This window comes from Paralichthys olivaceus, chromosome 18 (genome assembly GCF_024713975.1).
Source record: "Paralichthys olivaceus isolate ysfri-2021 chromosome 18, ASM2471397v2, whole genome shotgun sequence".
NCBI classification, from domain to species: Eukaryota; Metazoa; Chordata; class Actinopteri; order Pleuronectiformes; family Paralichthyidae; genus Paralichthys; species Paralichthys olivaceus.
In genome coordinates this window covers 9,471,189-9,495,796 of record NC_091110.1, presented here as the reverse complement: position 1 = coordinate 9,495,796, position 24,608 = coordinate 9,471,189, and the positions used below count along the sequence as shown (strand labels likewise).

The following is a 24,608-nucleotide window of genomic DNA, read 5'->3' as shown; positions in this document are numbered from 1 at the left end:
TATATTTATTAGACTTAAACTTGCAATAGAAGTTTTTGGTCACTGGGGGGCAGCAGAAATCATTAACAAATAACCTTTTTCATTTTAAAATTAGAATCTTGTTACTAAACTGTTGCTCTCGTTATGCTCCCAGTGGATTGAGAGCCAAATGATTTATTAGGAGTTGTATTTCTGTCACCAGTCAATTGTAAGACCAGTATTCACTCTCTGATTTCAGTGAAATCTAACATTTGTTCAGGCTCCAGAGAATAAATTTCATATGGCCTCAAAGAAAACAGCCTTTTCAAAATATGTCTGGTATGAAATTGTGATTATGAGACAACTAACCAAGTGTATTCATCCTTGTACATCATCTCCATGTTTTATTGTGAACATCAAAATTCTCATTAAATATTACAAACTTAAATCATGAGCCAAATCTCTGCAGCTAGTTGTGTAATGCTTAAAAAAAAAAAAAAAAACTACAAAAAGGTTCACATTTTACCTGTTGTCGGTGTCTGCCCTTTCTGTCACATTGGTTATTTTTCTTCTTGCTCTTCTTAAAATAACTCTTTGCTTTTTTGAATGTTTTTGGTAACCTGGCAACTGTAGTCAAGTGGAGATGTGTCTGCTAAGTTCCTCGCCAACGGATGCTCTTTTCCTCTGTCTCTTTCTCATTTGCACTCAATGTATGTCTATAAGTGAGAAAGAACACTTTGGATGTTTATCTGAATGACTTATATTTATCTTTTGTGTGTCCTTTCTTTGTTAATTCACATTTTATGAAGTGGTGGAAGCAGCGTTTCCCCACACAGTTCGTTCAATCTATGGCAACAGCGAGGGTTGCACGTGCACAAACGTCACCCTTGCGTGCATCAAATTCACTAATGTGACACGCACACACAAGAGTCAAAGACAACGTATCACATGAGAGGACTGCACTGCATGCAAAACTGCAGCTGAAGTTGTGAGGTCTAATTGTCTGCATGCATGGACAGTAACAACTTTACGGACGATAGCATGAGCGAGCATGTGACATATAGGGCTGCACACAACTACGCAATGGAGCAAAACACAAGTTAGACGTTTTCTGTTATTATAAGAAGTGTAAAAAGTTTGGGTTTATTCTGAAATTGTGACGGAAGAAATCAAAATATGGTGAAATTAATGGGAAATACCTGTGGCAGAAACATTCATGTTTGTTTAAATTTGAAAGCATTGCAAAACATGTCAATCACCTGCTACTTGTTCACCGGTTTAATTTATTTGGAGAAGAGGAGTCCAGGATAATTGGACTCCTTTAATTCTTTATCACGAGCAGGCAGGTCAGATCCCTTATTTATTGTTTATTTTTTGCTTGATGGTTTGTGACGTGTCCACAAATGGACCCTACCATCACACAATAATCCTCCAATGTGCAGCCTTTGGAATCTTCCATTTCAGATATTCCATATTTTACCACCCTTTTCCATTCAGCTCGGCCTCCTTGTGTTTCTTTCAGCAGTGGTGGGGGAATGTCGGGTGGGCCTCCTGTGTCTCGGGATCTTGGCCTCATCTTGGACACCTGCTTACTGAGCACCAGGACGTGTGAGCAGAACATTTTCCGTTTCCTCTGTCGCAATGGCTACACGGTACTCCGAAGATAGTTTACACAACCCAACTCATCCTTCCTTCCTCCCGCAGACCTTTCTCACTTCCACATTCACACGGCAGAGCGAAGGCATAGGGAAGTATTACAATACATTTTGCATTACATCACATTAAGCATTTGACATGTTATACCCTCTGAAATGCTGTGTGTAATATATAAAAAGAGGAAAAGAAAGATCCTCTACAGAAGACAGAATAAGAAAGAAAAATATATAAAAGGAAAATATAACAAACTGATTGTTAGGTCCATTTAAAAAATGCTGTATAGAAAATATCAAACAGTAACAAAAACATAAAAGAGGGTTGTTTCCTTATTGAAGTGATATTTATTTGCTCCGATGGCAAGTTAATAATATAATATAATGAAGTTGACAAATACTTTCCAATTATTGTCTGCTGATAAATGAACCGTTGTCTTAGGTAAAGAATGATTACTCTCGTAGACATGAGTCTAGGAGGGTTATATGTTTTAATTAGGCAATAATTACAACTTTTATATGTTTCAAGCTTCAAATACACATTTAAAATCATAAAATGTTGCAATAATTGTGGTTAGATACTAATTCTGCGTTTTTTTATACACAAATATTGTTCTGAAAAGCAAAATACATGTATTGTCCTTGTGTGTTTGTACTATTTGTCCTTATACACATAACAGTAAATTGTTAATTAAATGTGTGGGTGGTTAACTGTTTACATGAATGTGATTATAAAAAAAAAAAGAAAAGAAAAAAAGAAACTGATAATGGTAACGGTAACGGTCAAAATCATCGGGGGTGGCATTTCTATTTTTCTATTTTCCATCCCGGATAATTTTTCACATTTATTATCCTTTAAACCGCATGTGATCATTTTCAAATGGCGCAAACATCTCAAATCTGACGATGTGCGCAGCATTTTAAAGGGTATTTAGGAGAAAACAGAACGTACACCTGCATTAGAAATGGTCTCTTCCACTATTCTGCAAGCCTCCCCTGAATGAGTCATCCAGCCGGCTCCTCATTGGACAAGACCATGCCATCCCTAGGGATTGCCTTGCAGAGGTAGAAAGGCCTTGCTTCCATTCACAGAAACATTGGTATGCCAGCCTGCTATTTCATTCACATAAAAGACTAAATATTGCATGATTGTTTTTCCTCGTCTTCTGCCCTTTTTCTGCTTTGTCTTTTGCCTCCTCTTTTGATTTGCGAGGGCCTGCCCTTTTTTCCTCCCTTGCTTTTGTGTTTGCCTTTGTTTCTGAGGAGAGAAGGCAGACGTGCTGTCTTTTTTTCTTTTTTTTTTTCTATATTTGCCAGGCAGGAAAGAGAGATGTTGGGAGGGACTGCAGTGCGAAATCTGCAGCAGAGAGCGGAAGCTGCTTATGAATGAGTGTCAGTCTTTCAGCTTGGCTATATGCTCCTGAGGACATTTTTACATGAATGGTGTCTGGCTGTCTGCTTTCTGCTACCACGGAGACAAAGATGCTTCGTTGCTGCTGCTGCTGCTGCTGCTGCTGCTGGGCTTTATCTGTTATCCTTTCGCTTGTTTCATTGACTCATCTGCCTGAGAAACATGTCGCTCGTACTGTGTCGTTTTAGATGGTTTCATTCATGTTGTTCAACCAGGACCGACTACTGGATATTTTAGACAAGGTGTGAATCCGTTTCTCCTCCCTCTTAGTGGAGCTGAATTTTTCATTCCTTTGTTGCTGGTAGAGATTTAGTGTCCATGTTTGATAAATGGTGTCATAACAGTTTTATGTCTAAAGAAATATTTATTCTTCTTGCATTATTGGATGCATGTAAATATGTTGTGCAGGAACAGCTGTTATTAGAGCATTTTTTGAAACCTAAGAACTAGGAGTGATGTATACCTACATTCTGCAGCTGTTATAAAATTAACAACGACATTATATTAATGATGTTACAAATTTCCATTCATTCTAAGATTTTACTTTATTGCATCTTACAATGATTTATAGAGGTTTCTTTAACACCCTCTTGAGAAAATGACATCATTATGATAAACTGAAATGATGTTTAATCAAAGTTTTCATATTTTTTGTTAGACTGTTTTTTCTGTCACTGTGATTATAGCTGTCACTTACATATTTCACCTTATTTATTATCAATTCTTTGATTAATTTATTATTTTGTCTTTTTCAACCTCCGATCATAACTTTTATTAGTTCGCCCATCCATTTAATTAAGATATAAATTGTCGGACGTACATTAAATAATGCAAATTATTATATGTTTATTTTACTATATTAAATCATCAAGGTACCGCTCAGTCTTTGTTTCCCTCTCTCGGTAAAACAAATATGAGCGAAAGAATTTCATTAAATTAATATCAGACAGGGGAATTTAAAAATTGATTGGTTCTAGTGTGCTGTAAGTGGGAGGTTTTTTTTCCTCTCCCTCCAACAGGAAGTGATTTGCAGTGTTCAGCAAGCCTTTTGTTGAGAAGGTTTTCTCAGATCAGTGACTCATGCTTTAGCTCTGAGCCGGCAAGCAGGCAGGCAGCAGCAGCAGCAGCAGCAGTCAGTAGAGAGTATTTTTCTCCTCCCTCGCAGCATCCGTGATCAGCAACAACATCTTTCTCTGTTCTCTCACTTTTTGGATTTTTTTTTTTTGAGGCTAGAGATCGGCAGCGGCAGCAGCAGCAGCATCCCCACTGGAAACCAAACAAGCTGCACCACAACACTGGAAGAAACCGTTTTTTCTCCTCTCCATCCTTTCTTCCTCTGCCTCACTGTTGTGTTTTCATGGATTGTGTCTGTATATTTCCTTTTTACGGATCAGATTGCAGCTCTGGATTTTACTGACAGCAGATTGGACTGTGGTGACAGCAGCAGCAACAGCAGCAGCAGCAAAAGCAACAACAGCAGCAGCAGCAGCAGAGGCACGGTCCAACACAACCGCCACTGTAACCTCAGCAGAGAAAATTACAGTCAGGTGGCCTGTGATTGCTAAAAGGCGTTTGCTGCCTGTGCCGCTGCTGCTATGTTACAGGAGAGGGTAATCAGCGCGGCTCAGCCACGTCTGCCAGCACACTTGTGAGAGAGGCAGGCTGTGCGTGTCGGTTGGTGGAGAGAGGGGAGAGAGCAAGAGAGAGAAGGGTATGCTTCACCGTACCAAATACAACCGCTTCAGGAATGAGTCAGTAACATCTGTCGATGAGCTTCTCCACGGCCTGTCCATGAATCCCAAGGTCTCGGCTACTCCCCAGTCTGCAGCCGAGACGTCTTACACACCCCCGACTGAGGTCCAGCCCTCCACCACCACCACCACCACCACTGCTTCCAGCACCACCACCGGCCACGGGTCTGACCACCTGGAAGATGGAGGCACCCTGTGCACCCTCATCAACAAGGTGTCCAACCTGAAATTCAGCAACTCAGGTAGCCTGCTGGGCATCAAGGGTCTGCCCTCGGCTGTCAAGGACCTGGCTGTGTCTAAGCTGCAGGGGGGTGGGGGATCGGGCCCAGGCAGCTCCGGTGGCCAGAGCCCCAGTGCGGCATCAACAGCAGCGGCGGCAGTCTCTGGCGTGGGCGGCTCTCTGTGCAGCTTGGCCTCCCATTCGACCCCCTGCTCGCAGCCGGAGACAGCTGTCAGCATGAGCAAGAAGAGCAGGCTGGATGAGCTCCAGCCGGGTGGAGAGGACTGGAATCCAGGTGGAGGTGGTGGACTAGTGAGCAAACCCTCCAGAGGGTGGCTACACTCGAGCGAGAAGATCTCTGGTCCAGGGGTGACATACATTGTGAAGGTTGGTGGTCTCTAATCACCCTGTCATTTGTGTTTTTCTCCTCTTCCTCCTCTTTTCTTACCACGTCTCTCCTTTGTTTAAAAGACGCATGTATAGCTACCTGCATGTTGATTTAAAGAAGAGATAATGTTGATCATCACAACATGCCCTTGAGTGGGTGTATGCAGGCAGGCTGAGCAAAGGAGGAGCAACAGAAAACAGACATTGAATAATTTAGAAAACAGAGAAGGTCACCATTGGAGAAAAGTGAAGGAAAAACTCAAGACGTCAAAATAACAACAGCGATCATCAGCCTCGTTTTTTTGGAGCATGCTGTAAACATTTCCATTTATGTCTGTTTTGTGTACGTGGAGCCACAGCGTTATGCTTTTTTAACCACAGTGACGTGTTATTTCTGTACATCTGCATGAGCTCTATGGCTGTTTCAGCTCAGCGATAGTGAAAACGATGGAAGTCGTACAGAGCATGTTTGTCTCATCACCCCCTACCTCACGTCGATGCCGTTCAGCCATCATACATCATTTAAAGGAGCACAAGTTGGCGCATAACTACGAGAGCTGTGAATGTCATCATGCCGGCAATGAGTCAGTAGCATGAGGAGTGATGATGCTGAGCCCTGGCTCCTCAAGGTGTGAAGTGAATCAAAAAAACGGAGCAAACCATTTTCAAATTGAACATTTACCAATGTTATCTCATCGTCTTCTTTTTTATTGAAGCAGCACTTAAAAAAAAACAGAATTAAGATTTTGGTGCGGAATGAGTGCAGTAAACAGAGATGCCAGGTTTTGTACTTTCCAAATCGAGTTAGCCAGTGGGATTGGCATCACATGACACTTACTACAACTTCCCTGAACAAAGCACCACAGTATCTGTGACCAGTGTGACATTCCATTAACCGCATTAAGGCAGAGAAGCGCTTATTTGTCCAGTCAATGCTGCTGAAAGCGTCCACACTGCGAGAGGGGAAATGGGTCCAGTCCGTTCTCCCCCGCCTCCCCCCGTGGTTTGAGTCCTGTGTGTATTGAGTTCAAAATGGTGTTCTGCTCACAGCACTTTCAATTAGCGTCATGTGGTCACTCCTCGCACATCATGTGCCATTACTGTAACGGGACATTGATCGGCAGTGACATTGTTTACACTCACTTTCAGCTCATGGTAACTATTTGCTTGTGATGAAAACTTCTAATTCACAAAAGATGTTGAAGTACATTTGTCGTATATGATTATCTTAATGTTATTTCATAGCATCATTACTTTATTTGGATCTGAACATATTTGATAGGGTTGTCTCTTTGTTATAATGTTATTAGTCGGATGTTGCAAGCCACTTTTTGGGATACCAAAATATACACAGATGAGCATGTATGTTAAAATGCATGGTATTAAATGAAGTGTTCAATAATGTGAATAAATCAAAATATGTTATATGCATTGAATCTTTCACTAGTTGATTGCTGCACAACAAGCTGTGAACACATTGATGTTATACCATTGTGTGCAGATGCTATAGCGAACTTGTTATCAAATAGTAGCCTGTTATTTACATCCAGCTGACAGAGAGCAACATTAGCATTTATTTGGAGACAAGTATATGGACAGCTGCTGTATGTAAGTGAAATATTAAATCCCATTGTCGCTCTGCTTTGGTCTCCACTGTATCCTGAGGGAAATATCTGGTTCCTCAGCTAACTTTTTTAGGCTGAAAACAATTGCCTGTTGTTTATATTCAGCAGATACAATATAATATTGTGTTTTTGGACACCTGCTGATTGTTTGAGCAATATTCACTCTCATTTTAGCTCTGCTTTGCTGTCAGCATGTCCTTTTATTGCTGAACGAGTTGCGTATTGCAAATTAAACTTCCACCCATATACATTATACATTTGGTCAAAAAAATATTAAAAAACTGAACTATCTTGTTAATATTTGTATTGTTTAGTATGTTTTTGTTACTTACAGCACGTTAAAATCAATGTTCATCATTTGTAATGGTGCAGTTTTTCCACATTTTGTATTACTCATTTCATCAACCCATTTCATTCCATATATTTAGTATGTACTTTGTAGACTGTGCAGAACTGTACAGAGACATATAAAGTGCCTAACACGTCATGTCATAGTGACATGTTTTGTTTTAAATGTGACTAGAGTGAAACTGAATGATATGGAAGCCATTTTTCACATTTGTTTATGGACCTTATATGCACTTGAGCCATGAACGTAATGTTGTTCTTCGGAGCTGCAGCCTCCCATTAATTTTGACTATTATTATTATTACTACTATATATGAAGTTTACTTTTTCTTTGTGAATCATGTTTCTCTTTGTCAGTGTGTTGTACAGTGGGAGAGAAGTGTCTCTGTTATGATCAGAATATTGTCTCTAACAGTTCTAACACTGTTGTTGACCCTGCTGAATTGTGCACTTCATGCTCACTGTTCTAAGAATAGAGAACATTAAAAATGTCACATTGACAAAATGCTATTTGTTTGCTGGTACTTGCAAAGCGCTCACTGGTGAGCAGAGGCCTCCTTAAGTGAAAGTTATGACTTTAATAAGTTTTCTTTCCTGAAATGGAAACGTTTGTGTGTCTGGACGTCTGTTTTGTTTACAGCAAGATTATGAATGCGATGTTCGTAACGATAAAAACTCATCAGCACAAAATGTTCCCAGTCTGTGCAATATTAATTAGTAGAGGCGTTGTAATGTGAGTAGGTGGTCTGCGCGGAAGATGGTTTTATGGGATTGGAGGACGACAGTCATCTCATGTTGCCCAGTAACACACTGTTGCAGTTTACAAATCATATTATGACGTACAAGCATTGACTTTTTTTCCTCCCAACTTTGCATCCACTTTATGTCAGACCTTGGCTCCGTGAACTCCCACAGGATGTTTCTATTTTTAATTAGAAACTACAAAAAGATGACAACGGCAGGTTTATGAAAACACATTTGCTGTTTTATACAGGTTTAAGTCTTTTTACTTTTAATTTAACATTTAATATTCAGTTTCATAACTTACATATGCATTTATAAGATCATTGTTTTAAAAAAGAATTCTCAATATGTTTGGTGTGATTATATTTAATTCAGTGATAAAATATCAAAATGTATATTTTGATATTTGCATGGTGCATAAGCCAGAAACATTTTCTAGCAGCTGTTTTAATTCAATGAGATTCAGTTGAAAAATTAATCTAATCTGCTGTGGGTTTTTTTTCTGTACATCATGATATTCTAGACAAGAAAATGTTAATATTAACATTGGAATCCTCTTGAATATTTATTTCATTCATATTTCCTCTTGTTTTCCAGTACCTGGGCTGTATAGAAGTTCTTCGGTCAATGAGATCATTGGATTTCACCACAAGGTCACAAATAACAAGGTACGTTCACACCGAATGTAGTTTTCTAACTTTTCACAGTTTAATAGATTTAATTTAAGACAAACTCTACTTTTGTTTGGCAGTTTCTAAATCCCTTTACTGAACAAATAGGAACATTGAGAACATACATTTTCTTGTTACTGTAATAATGTTTAAAGTAATAAAATACTTCTTATAGTGTAACTGTAAGTAGTTGACTGTCGCACAACTTAAGCCTCCAGGAATACAATAATGTAATAATTCTAATCTGTCAATGGGATATTTAATGAAGAGGTTAAGTTTAATTCCTTCACTCTCTACTGACAAAAACAGTCTATATGTTTGGTTAAGGTCATTGTTTTAGTTTGTTGCATTGCTTTGAATTGTGCTTTGTAAAACTTTGTATAGGCTATTTTTACTTTAAATCCTGTATATTCAACCAAATTTAAAACATCATAGGATTTATTTATATGTCCTGTATTAATCAATTTATAGGTTTCCTCTTATCACAATTTGTTTGCATGGAAACATCTGTGGGTCCGTGTGTCTCTTTAAAGTCATTGACCAATGTGCAGTGAGGCAAAGGCTGATAGTGAATCAGTTTGTGTCATGTCTACTTTTCTGCTTGACACACAGTGACCCAATCTCTCTCTCTCTCTCTCTCTCTCTCTCTCTCTCTCTCTCTCATTCCTCACACTGTTTGTGTTTGTGTGTCTCTAATAAAGAGAGACAGAGTGAAAGACAGAGAGGGTGAAAGAGAGACAAACTAACAGACAAACCTATGTCTCATTCACTTGCTATTATTAGATTTATGTGTTTCTCAAAGAACCCACTGGTCTGCATGATTTATCCAGAAGATACACAAATTAACATTTTTGTTTCTGTTATGAAACTAACATTCACATCATCTCAGAGGGAAATCTGACTTCTTGTGTCAAATCAACTGAATCTTTAAGCCACTGTTTGATCCTCATGTTTTTGTCTTTCATATAAAAAAGACAGGATGTTTATAGCGACAGCAGAATAAAATGGATCACTTATCTAGAGACAGTTTTGGATTTCACTATCTGATGTGCGACACTATAGCAGACACAGTTAGCTGGTTTCTAGAGGTCCATTGTATTTTACTAGTCCTCATGGTGTCAGATATACTCTCATATTCTAAATAGTGTCTCAGGCCCCCTGTGGCCATCTTATGTAACAGCCTATAGACTTCAGGCAAACCATAAATAATAATATTTTTTTGTCTATTTGTCTATTTAAAATATTAATTAATCTAATTATAAGAAAGGCATATTCAAATCTGTCTTTTAATAGGACAGATTGCAGCATTAGCAAATTGATCAATACATTCACAAATCATTTTCCTGACAGTTTGCTTTCCTGACACCATCCCCCTCCAAAATTCAGAAATTAGGGGGCCGAAAATAAAATAACCTTAAATGGTGAACATGATAAACATTATACCGGTTAAATATTAGTGTTTAACATTGTCACTGTGAGCGTGCTGAGGTCAACATTTACAGCCTCTTAGAGCCACAAGCATGACTCTACACTCTTGAGTGTTGCTCCTGCTAAGACAACAAAATGCACTTCTTGTCAAAGTGCGTCACACGGTCTAATTTAACGCCAACATAGCTGTGGCGCTTTGGCTGTGTGTGGTCACCATCTTGGCTTCATCGACCTCTCTCTCTCCCTCCAGGGAAGCCATCAGCCTGGTGTGTGAGGCTGTTCCAGGGACCAAAGGAGCTCTGCGGAAGAGAAAGGTACATGGATGGAGGCATAGAAAGATGCAATGAGAGTGAGGAGTCAATGAATGTTAGTGAAATGTAAAGTAGATAGAAAAAGAGGAAGCAGCATTAGAAAGTCATTTATCCTTCTGTGTTCTATATATAGCAGTGTCTATGTAAGTTATTTTTCTCTCATCCTTCCTCCCTGTTAAATAAGAGGGAGACAGATAGAGAGGGGAAGAAAGGATGAGAGAGAGAGAGAGAAGTGGAGGAGAAAGAGAGAGATGAAGAGGTATGGGACTGTATGTGCGTGGGCGTAGCTCCAGCCCACGATGTATTGCACACGGTGCACAGCTCTTAGTGACTCATGTAGTGCACAATATCTGTGATCAGAAGGCTGAGCTACTGTGTGTGTGTGCATGTGCATGGTGTGTGTCCACAGCGTGTGAGGAGACTGTGTCTTAATGTGGGGTGTGAAATGAAGCATTACTCTGCTCTCTAGAGCTTGTTCAAATGTCAGGGAAGAGTATATTACACAGAATCAGCGCCGACTAGTTTCTCCCTCAGAATAGATGTGAGATGTAAGATAATGTTATTGTGGCAAACACACTTCAGCTTGACGCTGAGAATCCTGAATGGGTTTGGCAAATTGTTTTGCCTCTCCTCTTTATTAAAAACACTATTTATAGTATTTTAAGTATCCAGACTTTAACAATCTCCTTTACAGTATTAGATTGGACCAATCTATCATCAATATAACTTAAACAACTAGAATGGCACTTAGTTGAACGCATACCTTTGCTAAGAGACAAAATTCCATTATGAAACCATATTTAAATCCACTACATTCAGTTTTTTATTTGGATCTGCACTGTCTGAATCGTATCTTGAACGACCCTCAATTATTCCCTGGGAAGTTTTTGAAAATGGAAAAAAACACCTTGCAATGTTTAAAAAAGTGGAAAAAATACCTGCACGATCCCTTTAGTCCAGATCCACACTGAACTATAAAGATCTTTTCTTGATCCATGTCCCTGGTCCATGTCCTTCAACCAAGTTTTGCAGTACAGTTTTTTCTAACAATAAGACTGCAGAGATGTGGTTTTTAGCTTAGCTGGCTATGTACTAAAGTAACTCAGTACCGCAACTTTTTTATTTTTAATATATGAAATAAATGAGATGCAACATTACTGAGCTTGGAACATGGATTTTATTGGCGTACTAAATAGCCATGTTAGCTGTTTCCCTCTGTTATATCGGTATGCTAAGATAAATTACCTAGCTGCTGGCTGTGGCTTCAGTTGTGTCTGTCTATGTCCTCGTCAGCCACCATCCAAAGCTCTGTCAAGTATCCTGGGCAAGAGCAACCTGCAGTTCGCTGGCATGTCCATCAACCTGAACATTTCCACCAGTAGCCTCAACCTGATGACCCCCGACTGCAAACAGGTCAGTTTGCAAACAAAAACTATGTACACATGTGATACATGTTCATGATACCACTATGACAGTATGAGAAAATGGTAACATTGTGTTAGATGGTCTTTTGAAAACATCACCCCAAATACTTTTAATGTCCACTGCTGCTGTACACAAGTAACACTGAATCAGGGAAAATGGAGATATTTATAAAAGCTTCACTGAAGATGATCACAGAATATTCTCAACAGCGTACCATGGATTGTGTCAATGGTAAAATAAAAAGCTGAAAAAGTGACCAGAAGACTTGTTTCTAAAATTAGAGTCACAATGGAGGACGTCTTATTTTTAGCTTCTGCAAAGGTGATGAGATTTTTTCTAAAAAGAAAGATGTCTTATGTAACGAAAGAGCAGAGGAAAAAAAAGAGTAAGACAACCAGGAGGACATGCCCTCTACGGATGTTACTGGAAAAGCCAGGGGAAGTTGGCAGCTTGATGGTCTAAGCAGATATACCATCCGGATATTTAAAATAGAATTGTTTTTCTTTCTGGTCAGTGATTGACTCGTTATTCTTTTCCCCCACTGTCAGTCTTGATACTCACAGCAAACGATGTCAGATTAACCAAATCATCCAGAAATGTTGGTTAATTCACATGTACGGTTACGATTTTACTCCTGACACAGATCATAGCCAACCATCACATGCAGTCCATCTCCTTTGCATCAGGAGGAGACCCTGTAAGTGACTCAATGACCTGCTTCAATTTAACTGGCATCTGTGTTTTGTGATAGATTTGTTATTTATTACAACAGTTGTAAAATATTTAATTTGTTTTACTTTCAGGACACAACAGATTACGTTGCCTATGTAGCAAAGGACCCAGTTAACAGAAGAGGTACGTGTTAATTCCTTCAATCCCCTGTACTGTCTCATATCTCACATGCAACATGTTCATTAAAATTTGTTGCTCCGACTCTCTGTAGCGTGTCACATCCTGGAGTGCTCTGACGGACTGGCCCAGGACGTCATCAGCACCATCGGCCAGGCCTTCGACCTTCGCTTTCAGCAGTATCTGCAGTGTCCCTCAAGCAAGCTGTCCTCCACACACGACAGGTACAGTGTTCACAATGCACTCAGACAACACGCAAAAGGATCTCACTTTGACTGTAGTGTTGAGTTTTCATACCATGTTTTTTTTATTTTCCCAGGGTATTAAACGTGGAGGATCTACCATGGACAGAAGAAGAGGAGGAGTCAGCAGAACATCCGTACTATAACAACATCCCTGGAAAGATGCCACCACCTGGAGGCTTCATCGATACCCGGCTGACCAGTCAGAATGCAGCAGCTGATGGATGCCAGGTAAGATAGATGGACTTAAGGTACCTGGTCTGGATCAGGAAAAACACAAAGACACAGTTTAATTTTAGTTCTGGTCCACTTTGTGTTCACTGGCTTTTTTTCTACAAACTAAGAAGAGTAAACATGAAGTTATACAGATTGATTTCATCCATCATCATCAGAACAAATCCAAAACAAACTATCCGCAGTCCACTTGGAAACACTTACTTAGTTCAGAACTATTCACTGTGTGTTTGTATGTCATCAGATGGGCCCAGGGTCGGTAGATCAGACATATTACCAGGGGCGGCACTGTGGAGAAAACTGGGGAGATGAAAGAAAACCCATATTCATACAACAGGGTAAGAAAAGCCACATCAGCTACATACACATTTGATTTAGCAGAATTTCACCAGTGACTGTGGTTGTTTCTCTGAACGTCCAGGATCATTTGACATAAGCAGTCTGCCGGAGAGTAAAGGTCAGGCACCGAAAACAGCAGAGATGCCCATGTACGTGAACACGCAGCAGATTGATGCCCAGGTACTCGCAGCCCTCCAGGCAGAGGCAGAAAATGTGACCAAGGGCATGGCAGCTGCAGCCAAAGAGAGCCCACAGAAGGACCTGTTTGACATGAGTAAGTCTTGTTTTTTTCAGAATTCAGTGTATTTTTATTGTTTCCCTGTGTAGATGCAATGGATTTCTGGCAAAGCGTTTTTTAAACTCACCTTTTGAAGCAAAGTATCTGTGCCTTGACTTCAGAAGAACTTTGTAAGGCAATTAATTAAAGAGGATTCCTAGCTTTTGTTTTCCCAGCGATGTCGATGTGGCATTATAATAACATCATGTCACAGTGAATACAATAGGACAATAGGAGGCCATTGTCGATGGCGCACCACTTTATTCTTCCCTCCTCCAAACTTCCACCTGAGCTTTGCTATTATTATCATACATGAAAGATAAGTTACATGAAGATACTGCATGTATGAAGAACGCATGACACAAATTACATGTGAGAAGTCAACTGTACTATTCATAGAATGAACTGTTATATGAAATTTAAATTATTCAATATTTCCCTCCAGAAACACTTTGTTCCTCTCCTAACAAACACCAGCACCAGAAAATAAGTTCAATCAAATTTGAAGCAGTTTCATGCGGAACACAGTTCAGAAAAAAGTCTTTAACTGATTCTTAAAGTTATTCAATAAGCCATTCATTGAATCACCATATAATAGATTATATATAGTGCTGTTAAATAAAATGTACCTTTTATGATTAGTCACAGACCCAAGCATTTTCTCTACTATCATTTGCACTAACTGTTAAACAGGTTTAGTGGTTTTGTCTTCTTGGCTTCACACTCAGCTCTTGTTTGATTCTGTGTCTTTGCCTCATGTGCATTAGTTTCCTCTCAAGACAAGCACGAGATATTGTGATGACTTTGTTTGTGGTGCCTCTGTAATGGGCTAACAACTGTTTAGCATGTGCAGCACTGTGTCATCAGTTTATAATTAATGACATATATGGTAAATATGGAAGTGTATTTACTTACGTATTTGTATAAATATTGAGTGCATACATGGAGTAAAAGTTTGAGAATATATATTCTTTAAAGTTCTACAAATTCACTTTTAGGCACTCCACTGATAAAGTATACTGCAGTTTAATTCCATACATAACATCCTCATCAGTATGAGCAATATTTCTGGGTTTACAGATCAGTTGTACTGGACTTTGTAACAACAGTCTCTGATTGTTGTAATGTCATATCAGGGTATTTGCAGTGAGGGATTGTTTTAAACTGTAAACCAAAGGGTAATCACCACAAGACACAGAGCCAGTTTCATTATGGAGGCGAGGTTGAGAGGTAGGTTTGTTTTGGGATTTGTTTGCACTGAGTTGTGAAACATGAGATCACCAGATTCCCTAATTGCCTGGAAGTGACCCAGGAGCTTTCTTGTGATTTTAAAAAAAATTTTTTGTTCACATTCAGTTTAACTCTTAAACACTGTCTATATTCTTGAATGTGTGAAATGCATTTCATCATAATGATGTCTCATTCAAAACATTACGCCATTGCAATACTTGGTGTAACAATTCTGCAGGGGACCATTACAATAATTATCCAATTACAATCTTTTCAAAATCATGAAGAAATAACAACCCTGTGATTACCTTGAACTTCCAAGAGATGAGTTACGGCTCACCATACTTTATAAATCCTGACTTCTGTACAATGTCAAGTTAAAAACTATGCTGGATATTTCCTCCCTTGCTTAATGAATTTTTCGGCCCTGCCCCCACCTATAACAGAGCCCTTTGAGGACGCCATTCAGTCTCAGTCCCATCCCCCGTGCCAGGCACAGGCCCAGTCCCAGGTGTCTGGTCTTCAGAAGGCAGCATCCATGGATAACTCGAGCCCTCTTCTAGTGCGTTCACTGGCCTTCCGGGCGCAGGAGGAGCTGGAGGGCCAGACATGGTATCACGGCAAAATGAGCCGCCGTGACGCTGAAAAGCTGCTGAGAGAAGACGGGGACTTCCTGGTCCGCAAGAGCACGACCAACCCTGGGTCTTATGTACTGACGGGCATGCACAATGGACTTGCCAAACACTTACTACTGGTGGACCCTGAGGGCACGGTAAGACAGAGTTCAAAGACATGTAGCGGTGTTTGAAAGGATATAGAAATGAGTGATTGGTTAAGTTATCAGTGAGTACAAATTTATTTTTTCATCATGCAAGTAAAAGACTCATAACATGTCTTTCTCTTCCCAAAGGTACGGACAAAAGATCACATATTTGACAGCATTAGCCACCTTATTGGCCATCACCGTGACAACAATCTGCCTATTGTGTCAGCCGGGAGTGAACTGTGTCTCCTACAGCCTGTTGGAAGGAAACAGTGATGCTTGTGATGCCTGACGGTAAACAGGAAGCTCGGAACTGTCTCTCCTACATCCTGAAACTTGAAGATGACACATGAACAGAAGATGCTTAAAGGCTCTACGCAGTGGCGGTGTTTATGGGAAAAGTTGGCCTGCGGTTATTTTACAGGAGGCACTGGAAGATGCAAGATTTGTTTAAGATGAAAAAAATATTTATAGAACTGTTATTTTGTTGTGATGACTGAAATGCTATATTTTTGAGAAGACATAGGTGCATTTGGACAAACTATCTTGATTTGGTGTTTTAAAAGATAATTAAAAAAAAGACAGTTCTTGTAGTTTAGATGAAGCAAATCAAACCTCAAAGAGGTGTTAACAAGCGTATTTTAGAATAAAAACCTGAAATTTTAGTTTTGTCTGTCAAGCACAACCACATTTCTACAGGATCCGTTGGCTAAGATGTCGGAAACAAAAACAGTTTGGACAACAATTGCAGTTTATAATGAATTTAGGAGAAAAATGTCCTTTAGCCTCACCAATAGCGTGACAGCTCACTCAATTAGTCACTATATGAAATCTGCTTTTATTGGGAATTAGAAATGAATGTGTTTTGCTTTGCAGTAGTGACACAGTTTTGGGGTGTGAACAGACATCCTTCATATAGTGCTGTCAATGGCTTTAAAGATAATCTTTTTTATGAAGTATTTTCTTGTGTCACAGTCGCATGACTTCAAATCAACTGTTATTGTGGACATTGTTCGTAGACCTTGATGCCCCTTTATTTGGAAGAGGTGCTTGTGTATGCTGACACTGTAAAATATTTATGCTTTTCAACTAGGGATTATTTCGGAATCGGTTTCCTCTGGATTCTTCTTTTAGGTGTGTAGTCAATGATTTGTTTTAATTCACGTTTTCTTGCTTTTTGTGAACATTTAAAGGTATTTAATGTAACATTCTCAAAAATGTTTTTTGTAATGACCCTGAAGGCCATCAGTCAGCATCCTGTTGAAGAGTTGTGTGTGTGTGGTTGCACACTATTGGTTGGCACGAGTGAGGATGCCCGCCATCTGCCAAAATATTGACGTGACAGACGAGAGAATAATTGTGATAGTTTGGCGTCATGTTGCAAGATGACGTAGCTTAAGTTAGAATTTCACCATAAACTCTATTCGAGATGATAGACCATATTAGACTGTCAATATTAGCTTGCTTGCTAGCACAAAGTAGGCCCGTGACATTTAACCAAACTATTCTTATTGGATAATACATCGACTGAAATGTAATACCTTGCTGTTCGCTAGCCAGCCCACTTTATCAATCACTATTTTTGTAGCTTCCACCAAGAGGCTCTGCAAAGTCATCAAAGCTCAATATGCTAATCGTTATATCACAACTCTTATTTCTCTCAATTGACGTGCTAATGTTTGTTGTCCAGAGTTCTTTACATGGAGCATCAGTACACAGGCTGTTAGAAGCAACCAAGATAACAATTAATACAAATTATTGCTTCATATTCTCACATACAGTATTTTTAAAAGATTCTTCTTATTATTATTATTATTATTGTTTGAATGATCACAAATGAATAGCACAATCAGTCAGTTAGGTCAGTTAGATCATCTGTGTCAGTAGTACCAAACAAATGATCCATGTGTTGAGATGTAATTTACACTTTATACTAATGAGGCTTAATTACACAAATGCTCAATATTAATGATGATAGACATTTATGTCAATATCTTATGGTAATGTTGCCTTATTGCCACTAGATGTCATCACATAAACACTTGTCAACCCCAGTCTGTCACACTCACTCCAGGTCCCATTTTTTATCAGTTAGTAGCAGAGGAGGCCATCATGTATTGATTGGTAAAATCAGACTCCACCTTTATTGAGGACAGCTCACAGTTAACTTGCATTTTGAAGTCCACTATACACAATCGTATAGAAAAAAAGGCTAGAAATCGTACACAGCAGTTTTAAAATGCTCACATCCTTATAATATTATCAGTACTCTGATGGATACCAAATGAATGGGGCATTGTGTTTGATATGTACTGGACCACTTCAGTTGAACCAAAATCAGCATGTGTTCAATGGGTTTGACAAGACAGATGCAATGTAACATAACGTGCCTGTATTTTGCTGCAAGAGGGACTGTACAGTAAATGCATCTCACGACAAACAGATATTAAGCAAAGAGCTTTGGGATTGTATTGGGATCATTGGAAAAAAAATCACCACTTTTGGTTAAAGCCCATTAAGACTTTTAGATTCCTTGTGTCCTGTGAGAAAAATAACATATTTTCTGAGGGAGAGGAATGCAAAGAATCACTGAGTATTTCTTTTTTTGACAGTTATCTCCCATCAACCTTTAATTTGTCTGGATCTCTGTGACATAATGTCATCAAATCTTATATCTCTGGAGATGGAATCACGTGCAAAATTGTTTTTTGTTTTTTTAATGCACTATTCTAATGTAATGCATTCATTCGAGATCTGTGTCTGAAAAGCGAATTTGTTGAATCACTCTGCAAAATGTGTGATGTACGACAGCAGGAACAACTTCCATACTTGAATCCTTCAATTAGTGTAAAGAAATTATGGAACCAAACCGACACGCTGGGACATAAATAAGAACATGGCTTCTTTCCGGATTTCTGTTAATGAAAATGTGCCTTTTATTTGTACAAATGTTGTTTTTATTTTCTCTTTCTCTCTCTTCAAAGTGCAATAGCTGATCTTCAATGGGGCATGCCTGTTCACTAGAGGTCGTGTTTTGCCCTGCTGAGTGTTGCTGCTTGAGACTACTGTTTCCTTTCTCTCTCTCTATCTCTCTGTCTCTTTATCTCCCTCCCTCTCTATTATATATTATAAATGTATCATTTCCAGATTCTGAGTAAATCTTTGTCAGAGGGAATCACACAAGAAATTCACTATTTTGGAGCAGGTACAGTTAAAAAAAAGAAGAAAAAACTCAAATAAAAACAAAGAGAAACGAGTCCAAATGATGTTTACAGATTTAATCTTTTGGTTGTATGGGTTTATCATTATTCTGTATGACTGTTGGCAATAAAACCGTGAATGTGTAGAATCTCTGTGGTATGTTTTGTACGAATCCATTCGACTTTTAATGGTAGAAGCAGTTTTTAGTCACAGTCATAACAAATCCTTCTAAAATCTCTTCTAAAATGGCATTACATGAAACAACGAATTTTCTCAGGTAGTTCCATTGTATCTAGCCATGCACATTGTTTTAATTTAATTTATTTTAACGTGTCCTGATTGATGTCTATAGCAGAACAGACATAAATAGAAATATGACGATGACAACAAGAGTTGCTGTTATTCTAGATAATCTACACTTTTCTTTTGTTTGAAAAGGTTACAAAGAAAAATACACACAGTATCAAATTTGAATTATTCCAAATGACGGGGAGGCTGTTCCTGGAAAGAGATGCTGCTGTTGAGTATTTGTATTATAGAGGCTGCTGATTGGACATAAAAAAACTAAATGCATGGGAAGATACCATTAAAAGTAAGTGAAAAGTTTATTTGTAGTATGATAAATCAGTTTAGATAAATAAGTTGATCAATTGCATGCATGTGCTCAAACATGGTAGAACTGCGCCCTCTACTGGCCACATGAGGTGATCAAGGTGAATTATCCTGACAGTATATTTAGTTTTCTTTCTTTACCATGTTAAAGTCATATTTACTGCACCATAAAAACCGTTGCATCTAATTCTATAATCCACATGCAGCATTCACATGCTTCCCGAACACTTCTTGTTTTCTGCTTCATGCTTTTATCGTTGATATCAAACATTTCCATCTCTGGAATAAGATGAAATGACACAAAGACAATCGAAGCGGTTAAAGCTTTGTTACTAAAATGAGGATTGAAGATATCCAACACTGAGCATGCAGCTTATTGAGCGCTGAGGACTACTATCACTAACCAGGAGATGGCGCTCTGCGATCTCTAAAAACCACTGCTGTTTAATGAGCTGCATCAGTTCTCTGCACAGCTAATGCAGGTCATTTAAACACGATGCCACTGATATAATAATAATGATAAAAGATATTCAACATGTGTTTTTAACTCATATACTATTTACGATGCAGCTTTGATTACAGCAACTGCACAGTAGTATTACTGAGTAAATGACTGCATAGAATAATAAATACTGCTTATCACTACACTGTAATACTGTCTACAATCATTCTTCATAACATTGTTTTTGCAGGACTATAATACTACTATATTGCACTTTCATTTGAATAACTGCAGTTGTCTTATGGTCACACGTGTAACCACAGAGGCAAATGTGTTTATTAGAGCACCATTAATTTGCCCTGTGAAAAAAACATATCACAACACTGTCAACTTTGCATGAACTCAGAAAAGAACTTTTATCTTTGTGACGATGCAAGTTTGAAAAAATTAAATGTGTGATTTGTCTGTTGCGTAAATAACTACCATACACAAGTCCCATGCAATAGTGATGAAATATGACCTGTGCTTGACACAGTGTTGGCTTCACAGATCAATCTAACATTTCAATGAGTTTTCAGATAATGGATGATGCAGATATATCAATGTTAAGCACAAAGGAGGAGCTGCTGCCCTGCAGCGACGCCTCAAGTCCTTCCTTCCTTCAAGAAATCCTTTATTCCAGATCAGTCAGAACACTTTTCCATTTTCATCATCACTTCTGTCCACTGTGACCACTGCTCAGGCCCACCAGCCTGTGTCAGGACCACCCTTACCCTCTACTGGCTCCCTTCTTTTAGTTTTTCCCCATCATGCACAGCCTGGGTGGCCCCTCCTGCCACCACTGAGACCTCGCCGTGGGCCCTGTCCGTCTCCTGCTCCTTCTCCACCTCCGATTGTCGGGAGCCCTGCTGGTTCTGGTTGGGGTTGTTCTGGCTGCTCCATGACTTGCTCCTGCTGTGGCTGGGCTCCAGCGACTGCCTGTTCCCGCTGCCATTCGTAGACGCCTCCCTCCTGTAGCACACGCCACACACCAGACCCAGGAAGGCCCGTCTCATCTCTCGGCTAGCCAGAGTGTAAATCACCGGGTTCATGGCCGAGTTGATCACAGCCACCGCGATGAACCAGTCAGCATGGTAGAGGATGGGGCAGCGCTGCTCGCACGCCACATCCACCAGGAGCAGGACGAAGATGGGCGTCCAGCAGGCGATGAAGACCCCAACCACGATAATGACAGTGCGCAGCAGGGACATGGCATGCTCTGAGTTGCTGTGCTTGCTTACCTTTCGGCTACTGGACTTCACCAGGATGTAGATTCGGGCGTAAAGCACTGACATGGCCAAGAGCAACACCATGAAGACGGTGATGCAGAAAGCGACATATTTCTTGGTGTAGAGAGGGAGGACTGTGGAGCAGTCAGGGAGGTTATCCAGACAGTTCCAGCCCAGAATAGGCAACGCTCCCAGAGATATGGCAATCAGCCAGCAGGTCCCGATGAGCAGAAACACTCTGTAGTTCTTGTTGGCGTCATATGGCCTCATTTTAATCATAGTCAGGTGTCTCTCTATAGCGATGGCCAGGAGGCTGAAGATGGATGCACCCAGTGCCACGAACATGCTGCCCTCTCTGACAAACCAGAGGGCGGGCGAGAGCTGCAGGGTCTTCTCTCCAGACAGCAGCAGGTTCACCAGGTAGGCGACGCCAGCCAGCAGGTCGCACAGGGCCAAGTTGCCGATGAAGTAGTACATGCGGTTGTGGAACCTGTGATTCCTCCATATGGCCACCAGCACGGTGAGGTTCTCCAGGACGATGAAGCTGCATACGACCAAGAACGCGATGGTTTTGGCGTCCATGGTGCCCGGGCTGTTGCCGATGCTGGGCCGGTTGGCCAGCTTCCCCGTGTAGTTGTAGTGGAGGTATATCTGATGGTTGATCATCTTCACAGTGGAGGCAGAGGCTGACACTTGGTGGAGGTGAGCAGGGAATCCAGCGTCAGCAGATCCACGTGTTCAGCTGCGGTTGGAGACCTGAGGAACATGAGTGTAGAAAGCAGCTTTATTTATGTTTCCATACTGTTGTTATTTAATCAGTAATACAGCAATGATATGATCAGATGGATTTAGATAATACAGTATCATCTGATGCCCCAGCCCAAGAATTGTAGGCTTTGGCAGCTGTGGCTCAGGAGGTAGAGCGGGTTGTCCACTAACCAGAAGGTCAGCAGATTGGTTCCACTCTCCCTCATCCCGTGTGCCAAAGTGTCCTTGGGCAAGATTCTGAATTACCAAATTACATCTGCACCAGCTGGATTACAGCTGAACCAGTGAAGTATGAGTGTATGATCGAGAAAGTGCTGCACATAGATGCACTGTATGATTGTGTGTGAACGGGTGTATTGCAAAATTGTAACTGAACTAAAAAAAGTGTTTTATAACATGCAGACCATTGAATTTGAATAATCTAGTTCAGTGGGTCCCAGGCCCTGCGGACCCCTGGGGGCACTCTCACCGCCAGGGGGTTCAATATCATGGCTGTTAGTGTCTTCTAATCTGATTCTAACATCAGATTTTATTTTTCATTGATATGTTGTAATGGTTTCTTGTTCAGAAAGGAAATTACACAAAAAATATAAATAGATAGATAGATAGAGGAAGTCAGAGAATACTTTTTTATCTCTTAGGGGAAATTTGAGAACTTCTAATCTGCTTTCCTGTTTCCTTAGAAAACGAAATATTATATTTTAATAAGTCAGCTGCAGGAAATAACTTAATTCAATTAAAACAAATGACGATGCTGTTTGTTTGTTTGTTTGTTTGTTTGTTTGTTTACATATTAATCTTGAAGAAGCGGCTCGTTCACACCTTCCACTTTTAGCTAAAGTTGAATTTGAAATCACATACACATACACGATGAAATGATTTTTATAACTCAATCAATTCTTTGACGACGCCTCTTTCCCCAAATGTGAACCCAAACTACAACTTACCCCGCAAAGCTTCAGATTCACCTCGAAGTTAAACTCACACATTTCATCGTCGTGGAGTTGATCCTGCGTTTGTCCAACATTTGGTTTTCCTTCAGGGTTTTGAAATGACTCCTCGTTGCTGGTTCGGTGCAGCAGCGCAGCTCCTCATCTTTTTCTCTGATGTCCAAACTGAGAGTTGAGACTGGACCGTCGTCTGGAAGTCACACCCCTCCCTCCCTGCTGCTGCAGCCCGGACAGGAGGAGCGCAGAGAGGCTGCAGGGGCTGAAGCTGCAGGAGCTGCTGGAGGTCGATGCACGAAAACACAGGAGCCACATGTGGAAATGTGTATTTGTCACAGATAGATTACTTTTAAAAAAAAAGTGTTTTTAGTTGATGGCGTTATGTAGGATAATGAACTTAAAAACATTAAACAGTCATAAATGTATCATTTATATTTTAATTCAATCCACCTTCTTACTTGAATGTTTTTGCAAGATTTTATTGAAACTGGAAAAAAGTAAACTACCATTTACACCAAAAGATGGATGAAGTGACTGCTCCCCAAAAGGGAAACCAAATCCCCTCCATTGGCTGGCTGCAGTATAGGTCCCAAATCCGCCTCCTCCATGTTAGTGGATGGGGCCGAACAAAGAAGTCAAAGTAAATAATGCACATAGTTTTGAAAGAAAAAAATGTGTTTAAGTTTAAATTGCTTAAAATGTTTACATGTGTGTAACTAAATGTAAACCCACAAATAAAAGCAACAGCTAGAATAAATTATGATAACAGAGCTGAACTAAAACTCAGACCAAAACTCTAATACCTCCTAGTGCACAGTGACATTCTATCCAAAGTTCAAGCAAATGTCACAGCGTGACAAAGCCTCGTCTCTGCAGATACAGATCACATATAGCAAATGCTAACACAGCTCTAACGTCTGATTTTCCCTGCTGTGTGCTGGCATGACACAGGGACAAAGAGAGGGAGAGAGAGCGAGGGAGCATACATTATGTTATAAGAGGTTAAGATGATGACTGCAGCCCATCCTTTGTTCTGGTCCTCCTGTCATGACCTCATATCCAGGAAGGATGGGCAGGGCTGGCAGCGAGAAGAAGGACTCTGATCGTCTGAGAGAGTCAGAGAGACCGATGATGACGCCTCTTTCAAACAGATGTGACCAAGTTCAGTCTAAACTGACTCCATCGGACTTCAGACTTCATCCCAAGTGAGCACAATGTGACTAAAATAAAACATTTCAAACTCAAAACCCAGGTCCAGAATAACTGAGTCATGAGCGTTGTGCTCTTCACGGCCCCAACGTGCACAAGAACATGACTCAAACATCAAGAATCTCATTTGCTTCACTTTTTACTGTGCCACACATTTAGCTGCTCGCGATTTTCCTCCAACGAAGCACATATTGTACTGTGCTGCTGACCAAACCATTAAATAGCAGATCTCCTCCAGTGTCTGTGGTTATTAACCCACATGAATGTTCTGTGTGGTCGAATAAACAGCCACGGCCTGG

General features: G+C 40.0%; 2 protein-coding genes across 4 annotated transcripts; one reads left to right on the top strand and one right to left on the bottom strand.

The window, feature by feature from the left end:
- The first annotated feature begins 2,597 nt into the window (after positions 1–2,597).
- Positions 2,598–19,211, top strand: shc3 (SHC (Src homology 2 domain containing) transforming protein 3). Of its 2 annotated transcripts, XM_020107457.2 has the most exons (13): positions 2,598–2,707; positions 4,413–5,376; positions 8,691–8,761; positions 10,443–10,506; positions 11,797–11,916; positions 12,572–12,625; positions 12,732–12,783; positions 12,872–13,001; positions 13,097–13,250; positions 13,498–13,591; positions 13,675–13,866; positions 15,546–15,871; positions 16,010–19,211. In XM_020107457.2, exons 2-13 carry the CDS (start codon positions 4,732–4,734, stop codon positions 16,136–16,138), a joined length of 2,031 nt encoding a protein of 676 aa, XP_019963016.2. In that variant the 5' UTR covers positions 2,598–2,707; positions 4,413–4,731; the 3' UTR covers positions 16,139–19,211. The 2 variants fall into 2 exon arrangements, with proteins under 2 accessions (XP_019963016.2, XP_069369964.1); XM_069513863.1 differs by lacking the exon at positions 2,598–2,707 and having other exon boundaries at positions 2,722–5,376.
- LOC109642613 (sphingosine 1-phosphate receptor 3) lies at positions 19,126–23,387 on the bottom strand. Of its 2 annotated transcripts, none has more exons than XM_020107463.2 (2): positions 23,101–23,387; positions 19,126–22,141 (listed from the first exon to the last, which is right to left on the bottom strand). In XM_020107463.2, the coding sequence occupies exon 2, from the start codon at positions 22,049–22,051 to the stop codon at positions 20,894–20,896; it is 1,158 nt and encodes a 385-aa protein (XP_019963022.1). In that variant the 5' UTR covers positions 22,052–22,141; positions 23,101–23,387; the 3' UTR covers positions 19,126–20,893. The 2 variants fall into 2 exon arrangements, with proteins under 2 accessions (XP_019963022.1, XP_069369965.1); XM_069513864.1 differs by having other exon boundaries at positions 23,139–23,373.
- Positions 23,388–24,608: the final 1,221 nt, after the last annotated feature.